Genomic DNA, 15,679 nt, shown 5'->3' on the forward strand with positions numbered 1-15,679 from the left:
CGGTGCCCCATCCCCATGGCTGTGCCATCCCCACCGGTGCCCCATCCTCGTGGCCACGCCATCCCCACTGGTGTCCTGTCCTCGAGGCTGTGCTATCCCTGCCAGTGCCTTGTCCTTGTGGCTGTGCCACCCCCACCTGTGCCCCGCCCTTGTGGCTGTGCTGTCCTGGTCAGTGCCCCGTCCTCGTGGCTGTGCCACCCCATCGGCACCCCTGCTCCTGCGGCCGTGCCGTCCTTGCTGCTCCCCTGGGCCTTTCTGCCGTCGGGGTCTGTCCTGGCCCCTCTCTCCACGTCTGCCTGCTGCTGCCCCAGGACTTGCTGAGCAGAGACACGGTGGAGCAGCTGCTGCAGAGCCAGCGGGACTGGGAGCAGAGCGAGCTGGGACGCCTCTGCCACCCCCCTGGCGCCCCGGGTGCGGGCCCCAGCCCGCAAGAAGTGCTGGTGGCCCCGCTGGTGGCGGCTGCCAGGCCGGGGGACCGAGGTGAGACCGTGCATCCTCCCTCCGAGCCCTGCGTGGCCCCCGTCCCGGCTCGTGCACCTCCTGTCCCTGGTGCCCTCCCATGCCCTGCCCACGCGCTTCGTGCCCCTGCTGCCCAGCGTCCCTCGTGCTCTCCCCTCCCCGGCTGGCCCTGCGCCTGGTGTCCCCGTGCGGTCTCCCCCCCGGCCGGCGTGTCCCCCTCGTGCGCCCCGCAGCTGGCGCCGCAGGGGACCTGGGGCTGGGGGCAGCCCGCTCAGGCTGGCTCTGCAGCCCCCGTGCCCAGCTGTGTGGACGTGTGTGCCACCTTCCCCGCGGCATAGAGCGCTGCCCAGCTGGCCGCCATGGCCCCCCGGCAGCTGGAGGACTGCCTGGGGCTGCTCAGCCGGGACCCGGCGCTGCGCCCCAGCCAGCTGCGGGCTGCCCTGGGCCAGGCCCGGCGGGTGAGGGGGAAGGGGGGGCCGTGCTGGTGGGGGTGGTGGGGCTCTGCTGGGCTGGGTGGGCTGGGCTGGCCCCGGGGGGACGTGCTGGATGTGGGGAGCTGTGCTGGCCCGGGGGGGGCTGGTCCTGGGGGGCCTGCGGCGGCCTTGGGAGGCTGCCGGGGGGGGGGGGGGGGCTGGCCTTGGGGGCTGTCTGTGGGAGAGCTGTGCTGGCCCTGGGGGGGGTTGTCCTTGGGGGGTTGTGCTGGCCTTGGGGTCTGTCTGGGGGCAGCTGTGCTGGCCTTGGGGGGGCTGCCCGTGGGGGGCTGTGCCGGGGGCTGCTGGCAGCTCGTGGTGCTGCTGGTGCCGCAGCTGTGGGGCAGTGCCCGGGCGCTGGAGCCAGCCCAGACCCTGCGCCTGGGCCGGCTGGCCACCCAGCTGGGCGCACGGGAGCTGCGGGAGCTGCTGCTCCCCGACTGGGGGGCCCTCTCTGCCCTGGGGGAGCTGGACGGCTGGTCGCCCGAGCAGGTGAGGCCCTGGGGACCGGGGGGTAGGGGGCGGCTGGCCCCCGTGACGGGCTTTCCCCCAGATGCGGGCCGTGGCGTCTGCCTTCCTGCGGCAGCGTGGGGCGAGCGTCCGGGACCTGGGGCTGCCTGAGCTGGTGGCACTGGGGCATCTGCTCTGCGGGCTGCCGGCGGCCGAGCTGCGGGGCCTGGACAGCTGGGAGCTCAGGTGGGCGTGCGCCCACAGGGACCGTGGGCCGAGCGCAGGGCAGGGGTGCTGCGCCCCGGCGCGTGGCCGCCTGACGCTGCCCGCTCCCTGCAGCAAAGCTGCCCCTTTCCTGGGCTTGCTGAGCCTGCGCTGCACGGAGCAGCAGGCGGAGGTGCTGGCCGCCCACCTGACCGCCGGCGCTGCCTTTGGCCCGGCCGCCGCCTGGGGACCCGAAGTCTTCGCGGAGGTCGGGACACTGGCAGGTGAGGGCTCGGATGGTGCCACGCCCCGTGGTCGCCGCTGCCTGCCCTGCCGGCCCCTGTGCCCGGGGATGGCGTCCTGACCCTACGCTCTGTGCCCCAGCCGGGCTCCCCGACATCGTCCTCTCTGCGCTGGTCCCCGAGCAGATCTGGGCGCTCACACCCCGGGCCATCGCTGCTGTCCCGGCGCCCAAGTTCGCAGTGAGTTCCTGGCATCCCCCATGCTCAGCCGGGGCGCACGTGGCGCCGTCCCCCCGCACCCAGGGGAGGGGGGATCCCCTGCTGGGCCAGCACGGCGGGAGCCCCCCGCGCTGGACGCTGAGGGACGGAGGTGGGCTGTGTCCTGGCTGCGCCGGGGAGCCGGCACAGGGCCTCGCCGTGGCCGGCTGCCCTCTCCCCGCAGGTGGTGTTTGGTCCCGCTCAGCTGAGCATCCTCTCCAGCGCCCAGGCCGCGGCCGTCACCCTGGGGCAGCGTCGGCGGCTCGGCAGCGCCCAGCGCGAGGCCCTGGCCAGCGCCCAGCGCGAGGGAGAGGCGGCCCGGGATGGCCGAGGTGAGAGTGGCAGGGTGGCTCCTGTCCCCACGCAGCGCCCAGCCTGCCTGCCACGGGCGGCTCCCCTGCCCGCTCGCCCCTTGTCCCGGCTCTGCACCTCCGGGCTCAGCACGGGCACCCTGGGGTGCCGGGAGGGCTCAGGTTGTGCGGGTTCGGCCCCCGGTGCCCCAGGGTGCCTGCCCAGCTCGTGCTCCCTGTCACGCGTGTCCCCTCCCACCTCTGCCCAGACGAGACCCCCCTGCTGCCGACCCGGCCCCAAGCCCAGGTCCTCAACAGCCGCTCTGGGGGCAGCAGCAGACGGTGCCGTCCCTGCCCGCAGCCGTGCGTGCGCGTGCGCGTGCGCGCGTGCGCGGGTGTGCGTGCTCGCCAGCACCGTGAGGGCTCCCTGCAGCAGCAGGGCTGTGAGCCCCTCCACAGAGCAGCGGGGCTGGCACGCTCAGCTCTGACGGTGCTTTCTCTCCTGCAGGCAGGAGCGGAGCCAGGCCCCGCTCTGACTTCACCTTGGCTCTCCTCCTCTGCCTGCCCCGCTGCTTTCTGTGAGCATCCCAGTAATAAACTTGCGATGGGCACAAGCAACGAGCTCTGCTGCCTGCCTGCCTGCCTGCCTGCCTGCAGCGACACGCGGCCCCAGAGCACCTTTTCCTGCCCGTCCCTGACTGTCCCTGCAGCTCCTGGCACCCAGTGGCAAGCTGTCCCCCGGCGCCGGCCACCTACCCACCTGCGGTCCCTTGTGGCTGCCGGGCCCAGACAGCCCCAGGGGCCCCCCCAGGCCCGCTCCCCAGGGCAGCGGTGGCTCAGGGAAATCCTGGGGAGGGCTGCGCAGGGCAGGTGCAGGAAACCCAGACCTGCGTGGGTGCCTCTCTGCGGGGACACAGGGTGCTGGGGAGATCGGCGGGGTGGTGGGTGGTGGGGTAAGGAGGAGGCAGAGCCACGGCTACAGCAGCACACGTTTATGGGGTCTGGCCTGGCGCGTTGCAGGTAACAGGACGCAGCGACATGCTGGGCACAGAGATCACGTAAGCTACGGGGGGAGCTGGGTCCCGCGGGGCTGGCGCTGCCTTGGTCCAGCTCAGTGCCGGAACTGCGGCACCGGGGAAGGGATGCGGATGTCCTGCCCCTTCTCCAGCCGCCGCTCACAGTCGATCAGGTAGTTCACACCGTCTATCACCAGCTGCACCAGCTCTACCTGCGCCAGGAGCGCACACATCCTGACTCGGGGGCTGTCCTGGGAGCCGCGCCAGCAAAAGCACTCGGCCGGCCCCACCGCGTGAAGGGCAGGCGCTGCCACCCCCAGCCCCCACATGCTGGCCCCAGCACACGGCCCCGGCGCCGTTTGGGTGCCGTGGGCCTGTCACGCACACACGCGCCAGAACCTCCCTCCCCAAAAGCAGCTCTGCCCGGCACCCACCTCTGACTTCCCCAGCCGGTCCAGGTTGGAGATGTCAAAGACGCTGCCAGTAGCCGCGGTGTCCACACCGCCCGTCCCACGCTTCTGTAGCCGGAGGTTCTCCAGGATCTTAGGGAAGCGGCTGTCCTGGTGCCCAGAGAAGGTGTCAGTGCTCAGTGCGACCATCAGCAAGGGAGTCGGGGCTCTGCAGCTGCCTGCTCCCTGGGGCAGCCCTCCTGCTGCTCACAGGACCCCGTCAGCGGGCTTGTAATCCCCGCAGGGAGCCCTGCCCCGAGCAGACCCGGGCTGACACCTGAGGCCCCCGCCCCTCCAGCTGCGGGCGCAGGCGCGGGCTGGACCGCATGCTCCACTCCCTGGGGGAAGCTGAGCGAGGTCCAGGGCCAGGTCCCATGCAGCCCCGCACCTCCCACGTGGCTGGGCTCCCTGCGCCCCGGCAGCCGGGGCTCCCCGCAGCCCTGGCCTGGCTCCCCACGGAACTGGCCGTGGTAATACCTTGCTGAGCAGCGGCAGCTTGATGTGGACGCCTGCTCGCAGCCCAGTGCCCAAGTTGGAGGGGCAGGTCAGGATGTAACCCAGCCGCTCGTTCCACATGAACTCCCAGCCTCGCTCCTGGATGAGCCGCTCCACCTGGGTTAGAAGCACAAGCAGCCGTTCAGCCCCGGGCTGTGGGGTGCCCAGCCCCGGCCGAGCGCAGGGCGCTAGCCCCTCAGTGGCCCTGCTTGCCCCTGTCCGCCTGTCCGCCTATCTGCCTGTCCCACGGGGTTGGCGCAGCGGGGGCTGGCGGGTGCTCACCTCCTTCAGGCCCCGACAGAACCGCTCGAAGACGCGCTTCATGTTGCCACCCTTCTCCATGGAGATGACGCGTGTGTGGTCCTCCTCGTTGATCCAGATCAGGAAGGTCTTCTCGTTGTTGTGCCTAGCGACAAGGCAGCGTTCGGCTCTGCTGGTGGCTGGCAGAGCCCCCGTGCCCACCCAGCCACCCGTGCCAGCCCCAGCCGTGCCCCTTCTGCCCTGTGACCATGGTGCCGGTGCTGCCCCATGCTCCCGGTGCTCTGCCTGTGCCCGCGGCTGGGAGCACGTTGCCAGAGCACAGCCCGGCAGCAAAGCAGACAGCCAGGAGGTGCTCCTGGAGACGGGCCAGCGTTCATCACACGCACCGCTGCGGGCAACGGGTCCTGGCTCCGGTGCCGTGGGCGCAGGCAAGCGCTGCTGGGGAGGAGCAGCACGGTGCCAGCACGGTGGCGGCCCTGCCTGGACCGGGGACAGGACCGCGGCTCCTGCACCGCGCAGGCAGCGGGAGGGGGCTGTGAGGCGTGGGGGGCACGTTGGGATGCTGGGTTAGGGGGTGGCTGGGGCTGGGGACCATGTGTGCTGTGGAGGTGTTTGCCGTGAGGCTGCTATAAAGGCGCTGTGGCAGCGAGGGCGGTGTGGGCGAGCGCGTGTGCTGGCTGTCACTCTGCGGGCACGTGGGACGCTGCGTGGGACGTTGCATGGCCGTGCAGAGATGCTGGGAGGGAGCAGTACGATGCAGTTGTGGCAGGGTAAGTTTGGGGGCAGGCAGAGTGTGCAGAGAGCCAGGAGGAGTGCTGGGCATTGCCTGGGGAGCAGAAGGCTCCCAGGTTTTTGGCAGCCTGGAGTGCAAGGTGCTGCAGGACGGTGAGAGCGGGCAGGACCGACAGCAGGGGCTGGCTCTGAAGTCCCACTTCTTAGGAGGACGCTGTGGCTTGTGTATGGAGCGGCTGGCTGCTGACTGCAGCGCACAAGGGGCTCCCAGGTCAGGTGTGAGCAGGGAGAGCCCAGCTCTGCGTGGCCACAGAGCCCGGGGTGAGCGTGACCCAGGGGTGCTGGTGCCACACGTGCTGGGGTCTGCGGTTCGGTGAGCATGGGGAACGCGGGTGGCGGGGCTGGGGCAGCCAGAGAGAGCAGCAGTGTCCCCCGCCTTTCTGCCCTGCTGACTGCCCGATGCCGGGGCAGATCCTCACCAGATCCCTCGGGCGTCGGGCCAGTCCCGGGCCATTCCTGCTGCCGTCAGGAGCGGGGACACTGGCTTGTCGAAGAGGAAGTGGTCCTGGAGGGAGGCAGAGTGCGAGAGCTCACCAGGGCTGCACGGCTGGTGCCAGGGCACCCTGTCTCACCGGTCCCAGCCTGCCATGCAGGCGATGCACCGCGGCTGTCCCAGGCAGGGCAAGCTTGCCTGCTGTCCCCACCTGTGGGCAGGAGTCCCTGCCTTCCTGGCCAGGGAGGCAGAAGGCTGCTGGTGCACAGCCCACCCTGTACCAGGGGCCGGCAGGGCACCGGCCGTGTGCCACGAGTCCACCTTCCCCTGGGCACAGGCAGGGGGATGTGGGGTGAGAGCCGGGGGGGGCCGCGAGCTGCTGGGGCTGTATTCAGCAAGCTCCATCCTCCCCTGGCTCGGGAGGGCTCGGCAGCCCCGTGAGCACTCTCTGCACGGTGGGGTGGCCTCGCTGGGGAAGCGGGTCGTGGTCCCACAGGGCAGCGGAGCTGGGAAAGGAGGATTCGGCCTCCCAGAGAGGCAATGCCGGAGAAGGGGTCCTGCTCTGTGGGCACCCGGGGTGGCTGGCTGGGAGCTGCACCGACTCACATCAATGAGCTGCTGTTGCTCCTTCTCCGTCATCTCGCTGAGGCGGTAGTACCGGCCCGCCAGGTCCCCGGTGAGGCCATTCAGTGCCTCCACGGCCACCTTCTCCACCTCTCGCCGCTCAGCGCGGGTGCAGGCTGGCGGCAGGCTCAGCCCGCGGATGCTGCGCCCTGTCCGGACCCGGGACGAGAGCACGTAGCGCTCATCGAAGTGGCCAAACTTTATCTGGAAGAGACACGGGCCACGGGGCGCTTATAGGGCGGCGCTGGTGCTGGCAGGGGCCCTGTCCCCGGAGGCCTGGGGAAGGGCCCCCGTGCGCAGCACCGCTGCCCGGCTCGTGCACCTTGGTAGCGTCCAGGTCTGTGACGTGCTTCATGGTGCGGGGGTTGTATCCGTTGTGCCGCTCCTGAATCACGGGGTCAAACAGGTCAGCAAACACCTGGAAGCAAGCGGGATGATGTGCGGCACCGCAGAGCCAGCACCCCACGAAGCCCCTGCCACAAGCTCGGCGCAGTCCCGCTGCCAGTGCGGGGGCCGTGGCAGCAGGGGCCGCAGAGGGCGGCTGGGGGCCGTGGCGCATCCCGCAATGCCATGGCAATCCACGGGGCCGACGCTGCCCGGGCAAGTGGGGCTCAGGGGCGAGCAGGAGGAGGTTGCAGGGCTCTCGGAACAGCTGATCCGAAGGAGCCCTCTGTCCCACAGGGACACGCTGGGGCTGGCCAAGGGGCCTCTCCAGCTGCCTGGGCTGGGCAGGAGGAGGTGGGCAGTAACATCCCCGGCTGCTGGATGTACCGCAGGCACTGGGACTCCTCTGGCTACTGCAGGCACCCTGGAGAGCCTGGAGCATGGCAGGGCTCCGGCCGCCACTCACCTCGTAGGTTTCTTCATCGCCAGCTACCATGCCCACAGTCTTGATGAAGGGGTGGCCGGGGTTGTCGACACCCGTCTGGATGCACTGGTCCAAGGTCCAGCCATTCGGGGTTGCTTTGTCACAGAGCCTGGCATAGATGGCTGGCGTCAGGTTGCTGGCCATGCAGTTGTTGTGCTTCCGCAGGTCGGGGTACTCGGCGCTGTGGGAGGAGAGACCGGTAAGTCCTTTGGGGCCCGGGGACCCCGGCACTCGTGCCCTTGCTGCACAGAGACCCTCAGGGCAGGGGAGCTCCAGGGAGGGAGGTCAAGCTGCTCCGCTTGTCCACACCAGCAAAGGCCAGCCAGGAGCGGGGAGGCAGTCACTGGCGTCGCACGGCAAGGGCAGAGAGCAGCCTGAGCCGAAGGCTGACATTGCCACAAGGACAAGAGTCCACGAGAAAATCCGGACCGGTTGTCAGGGTGCTGCTCCTTATCAGCTGCGTACCAGGGCCCCGGGGCTGGGAGAGCTTGCCAGGCGAGCGGCGGCTGCCACGTCAGCTGCAGCCCCGCGCTGGGGCACGGGCGGCTGGCGGGAGCCTGTGCACTGAGGTGCCAGGACGGCTGGGCCACAGAGGGGGGGTCTCGCTCCCCTCCTCCTCCCTGGGGCTGCCCCGACGCCAGCCCAAATGGAGGGTGGCTGCTCCCGCTGCCCCTTCTGCCCAAGCAGCGGGCGGGGGATGCAGGGCACGCAGCCCACGGAGGCCCTGGCGTGTGTGGCCCCCGGGCCCCAGCCGGGCGCCACGAGCCCCCGTCCCTCCGCCCCCCAGATGCCGCGGGGCAGGAGATCGGTTGACCCCGATCTGCAGCCGGTGGGAACCGCACTGCTCTGGTGGAGTTTATTGTATTAGGGGGATGCTTTCCTCTAATCAGCTTAGCGGGAGGCCGTCCCCTGACCTCATTCCCACTTTAGCCAGGCTTTGTGCTTGTTCTGTGCTCACGGAGGGATTGGCAGGGCAGGACCCCGACAGCGCGCTCCTTGGCCAGATCCCTCCTGCTGGGAAGCGGTGCCTCCGCTTGCCTCAGTGGGACAGGACTGGCCCCTGTCAGCCCAGGCAACCTGGCTGGCGGCCGGAGGGGGTCCCGCAGCCCTGGGGACGCCTGTCTCCTCTCCCAGGACGGGTTCTGCCTTGTGTGGGGGGTCCACGTGGGAGAAGAGGAGCCGGGGCTAGTGCAGGTCTGGGTCGGTGGGAGCAACAGCCGGCCACCATCACCAGCAGCGAGTCCTGGCAACCTCCTGGCGCTCAGGTCCTGCTCCTGGGCTGAGCGTCCGCACAGGGCGCCGGGTCTGGCTGCCAGCGCCCAGCCCCCGTGCTGCAATGCAGAGTGCTGTCGTTGCTGCCGCCTCCTCCCCTGCGTCTGCAGGCCAAGGAATGTGCGTTGGCCCTTCGCCTACGGCTTGGCTACTGCTCGTGGCTTCCTGCGCTTTGCAGAAAGAAAGGGAGGTAGGGCTTACATTGTCTGCTCTGCACAGGGAAGCACTTGGCTCCAGCCTGGGCCGGTGCAAGGAGGCGTTTGCTCCAGGCAGGAACTCGACCCAGGCCGTGCAGGCTGAGGGGGCTCCCCCAGGCTCCCCAGCCCACACACGTACCTGTGCCGTGTTGAGGTGCTCCAGTTCAGAGGCTGACTTGTCATACATGGAACGCAGCCTGCCCCAGCCTCCCCCACTGCTCTTGCCCCTGCCGTCAGCTGGCTACTGACCCACGTCTCCCCAGGGAGAGACGCTCTGGTAAGAAGCATTTGCTGATCAGAATGGGACACTTGGACAAGTTCCTCCCCCGCCCCCAGCACTGCTGCTGCCGCCTGGCATGCCAGGACCACAGCCTGCCTGCTGTGCTTTCCACCCCGGTGTCAGCGGACTACGTCCAGAGAGCCCTCAAAGGTTGCTAAAGGAAGCAAGCTCACTTCCAGTAAGCAGAAGACTGCTGTAGGTTTAAGCATGCTGCCTGCTATGGGCAGTCCCTGCCTTCACTGCAGCGTTCAGAGAGTCCCAAACCCTGAGGCTCCGGCCCCCGCCTGCAGGGTCTGTGCCTGCTGCAGTGCTCGGTAGCTCCTGGCCCGAACGCACCCGCCCCAAGAACAGCCCTGAATCACAGCCAGCGGCTCTGGGGAATCTCTCTTCAGCCTTTCTAGAGAACCTGAACTAAGCCGGATGGTGCCAGGATCAGCAGGGCAACGCAGGGACGAAGGTGCTGAGGGCTCGGTGCTGTGCTCGCAGGCGGTGCCCCGCAGAGCTGCAGCGGAGACTGCCTGTTCCTGCAGCCCGGGCCGCGACCCAGGGCTGGCGCGGGAGGGCTCGGGGAGCGGGCGCCGCTCTCCCACCGCTCCCTCCTGGCTGTCCAGGGGTCTGTCCTCTGCCCCAAGCATGAAGGCGACACTGCGCTTGGCCTTACTGGGGCTGCCCTGGCCCCTTGGTTTTGGTCCCCAAAGCTGGTTTTTAAGTTATGACCCTTTCAGCACCATCTTTTGTTCCCAGTGCCACGCGGCTGAGCGATAGGGTGGGCTCCCCGCTCCAGCTCACCCCCGGCTCCCTGGCCGTCTTCAGCGGAAGGTGGACGTCTGCCGGGAGCGCAACTCGGTGCGGGTGCTTTGCTACCACCCGTGCCGTCGCGCGAGGCAGCTCAGCGCTGCCGTCCCGCCCGCGACCCCGGGGTGCGCTGCCTGCAGCGACTGCCCTCTCTGCCCTCGTGCGAGGAGGTGCTTCATCCGGGAGGAGACCCGCTAAGCGCTCAGCAGGTACTGTTAAGTCTGTCTACTGACCGGGCAGCCTCCCTGGGCGCGGCAGCCCCCTGCATCTCCCCGTGGCTCTTCACTGCTAATCCAGCAGCCTCCACACCCTTCCTGGAGACGCTGGCTCTGTGGGTGCCCGCGCTGACGGCGGCCCCTGCCGCGCGCGGCCTCTGGGGAGGCGTGTGGGCGTGTGGGGCGAGTGGCGCGGACCCTGTGCGGTGGTGGCGGGCGGGAGGAGCCGGTGCCGGCAGGCCGCCGCAGGCAGCGGAGCATGCGGCTTGTTTACGCAGGGAGGAGGAGGCTCGGGCTTTGTGCGGAGATGCTTTGGCGGGGAGCCCCAGTGTGACCATCCAAACGTGGCGCCGTGCCCCGCGTGGGACCCCCCTGGCAGCGGGCACTTCCGTGCCCACGTCTCCTCTGGGGGGGTGCCCGTGCCCCCCCCCAGCGTGGCCATTTGCACCGCATCGCCTCTGACAAGCAGCCACGGAATGCCGCCCCGACCCCTCAAGGCTGTTGCCGATGTCGCTCGTTATTTAACTTAAAGACTAGAAGAGCAAAATCCCCAGGTGGGTTGGCTCGCCCCCGCAGAGCGGGACGCTGCGGCTCACCCGTGGGACTCTGTCCAGGCCCTTTTCAGGCGTCAGCACCACCACAAAACCGTTCCCAGCTGAACAGACCCTCCCAGGAAGCTCATTTTAGAGCTGCTCAGCCACATCCTCTACCTTGATTTCTTCACCTCCTCCAGACTCCCCTCAGCCCCCTCCTTCCCACAGACGGTGCCTGGCTGTTCCCCCAAGCCCCGTCCTTGTTTTCAGCGTCAACGTTCTGACCGGCTGTTTTTCCCCAGCCATCGATCCTGCCACAGCAACGCCTTTGCAGCACGGCCAGCTTGGCCCCTGCCCCTAGCCACAACGAGGACACGGCCGGCGTTTTGTGTGCGCAAGGGGACGCTTGTGTGTCCACACTTAGCAGGGACAGGCCGGCTCTCCCCAGGCCCCGGTGCCCTTGCCCGCAGGAGCAGGACACGGGCACAGTGCCTGCCTTTCTCACGCCAGCCAGCAGGTCTCACAGGTCCTGGTGATTTTTCCCTCACCATCCTCACTCGGTGAAGACCTGATGTCTGTGGCTCTGCAGTTGTTCAGAAAGCTTGAAAATACAGCCCCCTTGGGAGGTGAATAAACAATAACGTCCAGCCTTCCTCATTCTTCGAACCTGCTCCATTTCCGTCCCCTCGTTTCTGTGGCCCGACCCAGAACGCCTGAGCTCCCAGCGCCGGCTCTCGGCACACCGCTTTCTGCACGAGCAGGGCTCTCAGCCTGCAATGCAGCGCAGCGCCGCTCTCTAACCGCACGGTGTTTGGTGCAGGGATCACAGCAGCCGCATGCGTTTGGAGCGGTAACACGCTGCCTCCTTCCCCACTCCGCTCCTTCAACGCGCGCAGCCTCTGCCGGCATCAGGATGGGGAGGAAAACACTCTCCTCGCTTTCCTGACCTGCCTCTGAGCTGCGCCAGGCAGAGCAGCCGGCGCCAGGGCGAGGCGGAAGGACTGGCCGGTGCCCACCACGTCCCTCTCCCCTCCCAGCCCCGGCCCTACCCTGCCCGGCCCTCGTGAGGCGCAGGCGGCTCCTGCCTCCGGCCCCCTTCTTGTGCCTTGGCCCTCCACGCTCCTCGGGGCCAGGCAGCGTGGGCACCAGGCAGGACCTGCCTCTACCTTTCCCGGCCTCGAGGCCCCGCTTCCTTATTGCTACGGCAAGCGGCGGTGAGCAGAGCAGTGGTAACGCCTCCGCCCCGGGGCCCTCCTGGGGCCCAGCCGGGCTCCCTGGGGCAGCCCTTGGCAAAGAGCAGTTCGAAGGAGGAGTGACGCGAGGCCTTCTGTGCCGGAGCTTGAACCTTAGCACCGCTCCGCAGCTGTGACACTTATCTGGCTTAAGGGATCAGGCACAGGTTGGGTAAATAGGGCCAGCGGCTCTTGCAGAGCCAGCATTACCCCAAAAGCACCCCTAAGCCAGGCCACGGCCGTGCACGGGCCCGCCTGCCCGACTCGGCCCTGTGCCCACCTCCCAGCAGTCCTGATTGCACATCTCAGGACCCATCTTCGTCCAAAATTTGCCTGCAGGCTGGGGGCTGCCTGCCCGGCACCTGCGGGCCCCTCCAGTTCTCCCTTTAAAAACCGCCCCTGAGACGGAAGAGTGAGGACCTGCCAGGAAACCTTTTCTTTTAAATAGCGAAGTCCCCGTCCCGAAGGCAGGCGCGGGGGAAGACTGGTACAGCCAGATGGGGTCGGGCCAGGAGCTGCCACCAGCCCCGGGGGCTGCCGAGGGGCCGCTGCCTCTGCTCTGGCACCGGCTTTGCACAGGGGGCTCCCGGGTGTTTTGCCAGGAGGAGAAAACGAACCCTTTTGCTCCGTCCTGCCCGCGCTAGGACATTGGCAAGGCTCCCTGGCTCCTGCAACAGCCGGGCGAGCCTGGGTACGTCCTCACCCGCGCTGGCTGTGCGGGCGATGCTGCCCCGTCTTCCCGACGGCCCCCAGCCCCGTCCCCCCCCCCCCCCCCCCCCGTCAGCCCCAGAAAGTCCCCCCAGGCCCCAGCCCCGCTGGCAAGCACTTGTCCCCTCCCGCTCCCGCCTGCCCCGGGCTGGCGGCACAGCGGCTTGTCCCGGTGCTCCGCGACCGCCCAGGGCCGCCGGCAGCCCCGGGGCTCCCGGCCCGGGCAGCTGCCGGAGGGCCGCGGGCGCCCGGAGCCGGCCGCCGGGCACGGGGATGCGCCCGGGGAGGCCCCCGCAAGCCCGCACGGCCCCGGCTCAGCGCGGGTCCCGCGGCAGGGCCCCGCGGCTGCCCGGCCGGCGCGGGACGGCCCGGCCCCGCGGAGCCGGGCCCCGCGCCCCGCCGGCCCCCGCGGGTCCGCGCCCAGTGCCCCGGCGCAGCGGTCGGGCCCTCGGGGAGGCCGGGCAGGGCGCGGAGGCCCCGCCGCAGCGGCGCCGGTGCCCTTGGGCGCGCGGACGGCGGGCCCCGCGGCGCCGGTGGCCGGCGGCCCGAGGCGGGGCGGCTCCGGTCCAACGCGGCCGAGACCCCGCCGCCGCGCCGCCCGGTCCCCGCCGCCGTCCGGGGCCCCGGGGCCGGCGCAGGCTGGGTTCCCGGGCGTACCGGTCGCCCCCGCCCGCGGACGAGCAGCGTCCGCCCCGCCGCCCCCCTGAGCCGCTCCGGGGCCCCCGGCCGGAGCTCGGGGGGAGCCCCGCCGCCCCCCGCACGTGCACCCCCGCCGCCCGCGCCTGGTACCTGGGCGGGTAGCGCCGCCGCTGCCGGTCGCCCGCGCTGACCGCGTCCCGGGCGAGCAGGAAGCCGGCGGCGAGGGAGCCGGCGCCCACCATGGCCAGGAGGCCGGCGGAGCGGCGGGCGGAGAGGGCGCGGGCGAAGGTGCTGGCCATCGCGGAGCGGCGGCGCGGCGGAGCGATCGCGGCGGGGCCGGAAGGCAGACGTGATGGGAATGGGAACGGGAACGGGAATGGGAACGGCGGCAGCGGGAGGGTGCGCGGGGGGCGGGGAGCCGGCCGGGCACGGGGGGGCCGCAACGGCACCGCCACCTGCTCGGCCGCCCCGCCCCGCCCCGCCCCGCCCCGCCCCGCCCCGCCCGCCGCACTGGGGCCGCCGCCGCCGCCTTCAGCACCGCGCGCCGGACAGCGCCGGAGGGGCGGCTGCGCCCGGGCCGGGTCGGGCGGGCCGGGCCGCGCCCAGGGCCCCGGCCCCCGGCCCGGCGCCCCGGTGCGGGCGGGCACGGCACGGCACGGCACGGCACGGCGCAACCGGCGGCGGCGAGGGTGCGGCCGGGGCAAAGTCCGCGCACCTGGAGCCGGGAGCGGCGGGGGGCGGACCCCCGACGGCCCGGAGCCGCGCGTGGGATGCGGGCCGGGATGGGTCGCGGGGCCGGCGGCCGGTTCTCGGCGGCTCGGCCTGGCGCGGGCGGCGGTCACCGGCCCAACCGCCGCGCTCCGTGCCGCCGCCCGGCGCCGGGCGCTCCCCCCGCGGCCCCCGCACGCCGGGACAGGGCGGCCGGGCCGCGCACCCCGTGCCCGCGGCACCGGCGGGGCAGGGAGCGCGCCGCGTTCTGCCGCCGCAGACCCCGCGGGACGGGAGCGGCGGCGGGCGCCGCCCGGGGCGCGCTGCCTCGCTTCTCCGGCGCACCGGGAGCGGCCGCCCGGCACCGTCGCGCCTCTTGCCCGGGGTCCCGCGGGGCGGGGGCGGCCCGCGCGGCGCGGTTGCCGTGGTAACGCGGGACCCGGCGGCGCTGCCGGTGCCCGGCGCTGCGCTCGCGCCCCACGTGCGCGCGGCACGCCCGGCCGCGCAGCGCTCCCCGTCGCCGCCGCCAGGGGCCGCCACGCCGCGCCCGCCTGGGGCCCGGCCGGCCCGCCTCTCTCCCCGCCGATTGGCTGGCTGCGGCCGTCAGCGGGCCGTGATTGGCCGGCGGCAGCGCCGGCAGCGCAGGGTGCGCTCGGAGGCCGCAGGTGAGCGGAGGGAAATGGCGGCGCCCGGCGTGGCGCCCCCTGCTGCCGCCGGCGGGGTGCCGGGGCGTCCCCGGGGCGCCGGGCCCGGGCCCGAGGCCGGGGCGAGGGGCAGGCGGCGCCGGGCCAGGGAAGGAAAGGGAAGCGAAAGAGGGGGGGGCGGCGGCGGCCGGCTGCGCCGCTCCGCTGCTGGGCCCGGCTCGTCGGCGACCGTCGGGGAGCGCCGGGTAGGTGGCAGCGGCGGCCTCCGGGGAGGCGCCGCCCGGCTCCCCGGCGCGGGCTCGCCGCCCCGCCGCCCCCCCGCGCGGGGCTGCCCCGGCCGCCCGCTCCCCGCCACCCGCCCGGGTCTCTCGGGCCCGGGGCACCCGGCCTCCCCCGGCGCGGCCTACCCCTCGGCACCGAGCGCGGCGCGGGAGCAGCGGCTCGGCGGAGGGCGCAGCGGGCCGGGCCGGGCACTGTGCGCGGCGCTGCGGCGGGCTCTGCCCGGGAGGGCCGGGGGGGCGGCGGGCGGGGCCGTGGCTCGACCCTGCCAGGGCTGAGCGGGCCCGGCAGCTCCTCCCGGCCGCTGCGGGGTCCCGCGGGGAGCGGGCGGCCCGCCGGGCCGCCGCGGGTTGGCCCGTCCGTGGCGGTGGCGGTGGCGGTGCCGCCCGGCCTAGCGGCGCCGGTGCTTCCGTCGGCGCTGGGGCGGCTCGCCGGGTGCTTGGCTGCTTGCGGCCGCGCCGCTCTGCCCGGGCCGGGCCCCGGTAGCTGCCCCCGGAGCAGGAGCCGCCGCCCCGCTTCCCCGGGGCCGCCGTCCCGCCGCGCCGCTGCCCCGGCCTCCCGCCTTCGCGAGGGCGGCCGAGCCGGACGGGTTGGGGCCTGGGCGTGAGGGAGGGGTGGAGCGGCAGCGGTTCGTTCGTTAATAAACCTTCATTAACAGTTACAGTCTCAGAGAAGTTCTGATGCTGTGAAGTTTCCCATTAAAAAACCGCATTAAAACCAACCTCCTAGGACGAGAATTGATCTTACTGCTGCAGTTGCCATGTGAGCAACTCATCACTTGCTCAGATGCACAAGTGATAAGCTAGGAGGTTTTCACTGACTTTGCAGAGGGCATTGTCTAGCAGAAGGAGCTCCTGGTCAGGAAA

General features: G+C 71.5%; 3 protein-coding genes across 10 annotated transcripts in view; 2 read left to right on the forward strand and 1 right to left on the reverse strand.

Annotated features, from left to right (window-relative positions):
* Positions 1-346: 346 nt before the first annotated feature.
* Positions 347-3,018, forward strand: STRC (stereocilin). The gene is made up of 8 exons (XM_075504223.1): positions 347-480; positions 748-917; positions 1,266-1,421; positions 1,483-1,625; positions 1,719-1,867; positions 1,968-2,065; positions 2,268-2,415; positions 2,882-3,018. The coding sequence occupies exons 2-8, from the start codon at positions 819-821 to the stop codon at positions 2,953-2,955; spliced, it is 867 nt and encodes a 288-aa protein (XP_075360338.1). The 5' UTR covers positions 347-480; positions 748-818; the 3' UTR covers positions 2,956-3,018.
* Positions 3,019-3,406: 388 nt separating this feature from the next.
* CKMT1A (creatine kinase, mitochondrial 1A) lies at positions 3,407-15,018 on the reverse strand. Of its 2 annotated transcripts, none has more exons than XM_075506552.1 (9): positions 14,942-15,018; positions 7,294-7,492; positions 6,766-6,861; positions 6,426-6,647; positions 5,806-5,891; positions 4,616-4,739; positions 4,316-4,450; positions 3,820-3,949; positions 3,407-3,597 (listed from the first exon to the last, which is right to left on the reverse strand). In XM_075506552.1, the coding sequence occupies exons 2-9, from the start codon at positions 7,453-7,455 to the stop codon at positions 3,485-3,487; spliced, it is 1,068 nt and encodes a 355-aa protein (XP_075362667.1). In that variant the 5' UTR covers positions 7,456-7,492; positions 14,942-15,018; the 3' UTR covers positions 3,407-3,484. The 2 variants fall into 2 exon arrangements, with proteins under 2 accessions (XP_075362667.1, XP_075362668.1); XM_075506553.1 differs by lacking the exon at positions 14,942-15,018 and adding an exon at positions 13,333-13,563.
* Positions 14,515-15,679, forward strand: part of PPIP5K1 (diphosphoinositol pentakisphosphate kinase 1) — a 50,225-nt gene continuing 49,060 nt past the window's right edge. For 6 of the 7 annotated variants that reach the window (XM_075506551.1, XM_075506543.1, XM_075506546.1 and 3 more), the window contains exon 1: positions 14,515-14,555. The gene's annotated coding sequence lies outside the window, so the exon portion shown is untranslated. Of the gene's footprint in view, positions 14,556-14,729; positions 14,780-15,679 lie in introns of those variants that run through there. The other variant, XM_075506544.1, reaches the window with a different exon arrangement.

The sequence above is a fragment of the Mycteria americana genome, chromosome 6 (genome assembly GCF_035582795.1).
Source record: "Mycteria americana isolate JAX WOST 10 ecotype Jacksonville Zoo and Gardens chromosome 6, USCA_MyAme_1.0, whole genome shotgun sequence".
Classification (NCBI taxonomy): Eukaryota; Metazoa; Chordata; class Aves; order Ciconiiformes; family Ciconiidae; genus Mycteria; species Mycteria americana.

Excerpts from the sequence above, each read along its gene's own strand:
- CKMT1A (XM_075506553.1), bottom strand. The coding sequence starts at position 13,481 with ATGGCCAGCACCTTCGCCCGCGCCCTCTCCGCCCGCCGCTCCGCCGGC. Across the intron at positions 7,493-13,332 it reads CGGCGGCGCTACCCGCCCAG|CGCCGAGTACCCCGACCTGC; the intron begins GTACCAGGCGCG and ends CTCCTCCCACAG. Across the intron at positions 4,451-4,615 it reads TCTGTCGGGGCCTGAAGGAG|GTGGAGCGGCTCATCCAGGA; the intron begins GTGAGCACCCGC and ends CTTCTAACCCAG.
- STRC (XM_075504223.1), top strand. The coding sequence starts at position 819 with ATGGCCCCCCGGCAGCTGGAGGACTGCCTGGGGCTGCTCAGCCGGGAC. Across the intron at positions 1,626-1,718 it reads CTGGACAGCTGGGAGCTCAG|CAAAGCTGCCCCTTTCCTGG; the intron begins GTGGGCGTGCGC and ends CGCTCCCTGCAG. Across the intron at positions 1,868-1,967 it reads GGAGGTCGGGACACTGGCAG|CCGGGCTCCCCGACATCGTC; the intron begins GTGAGGGCTCGG and ends TCTGTGCCCCAG.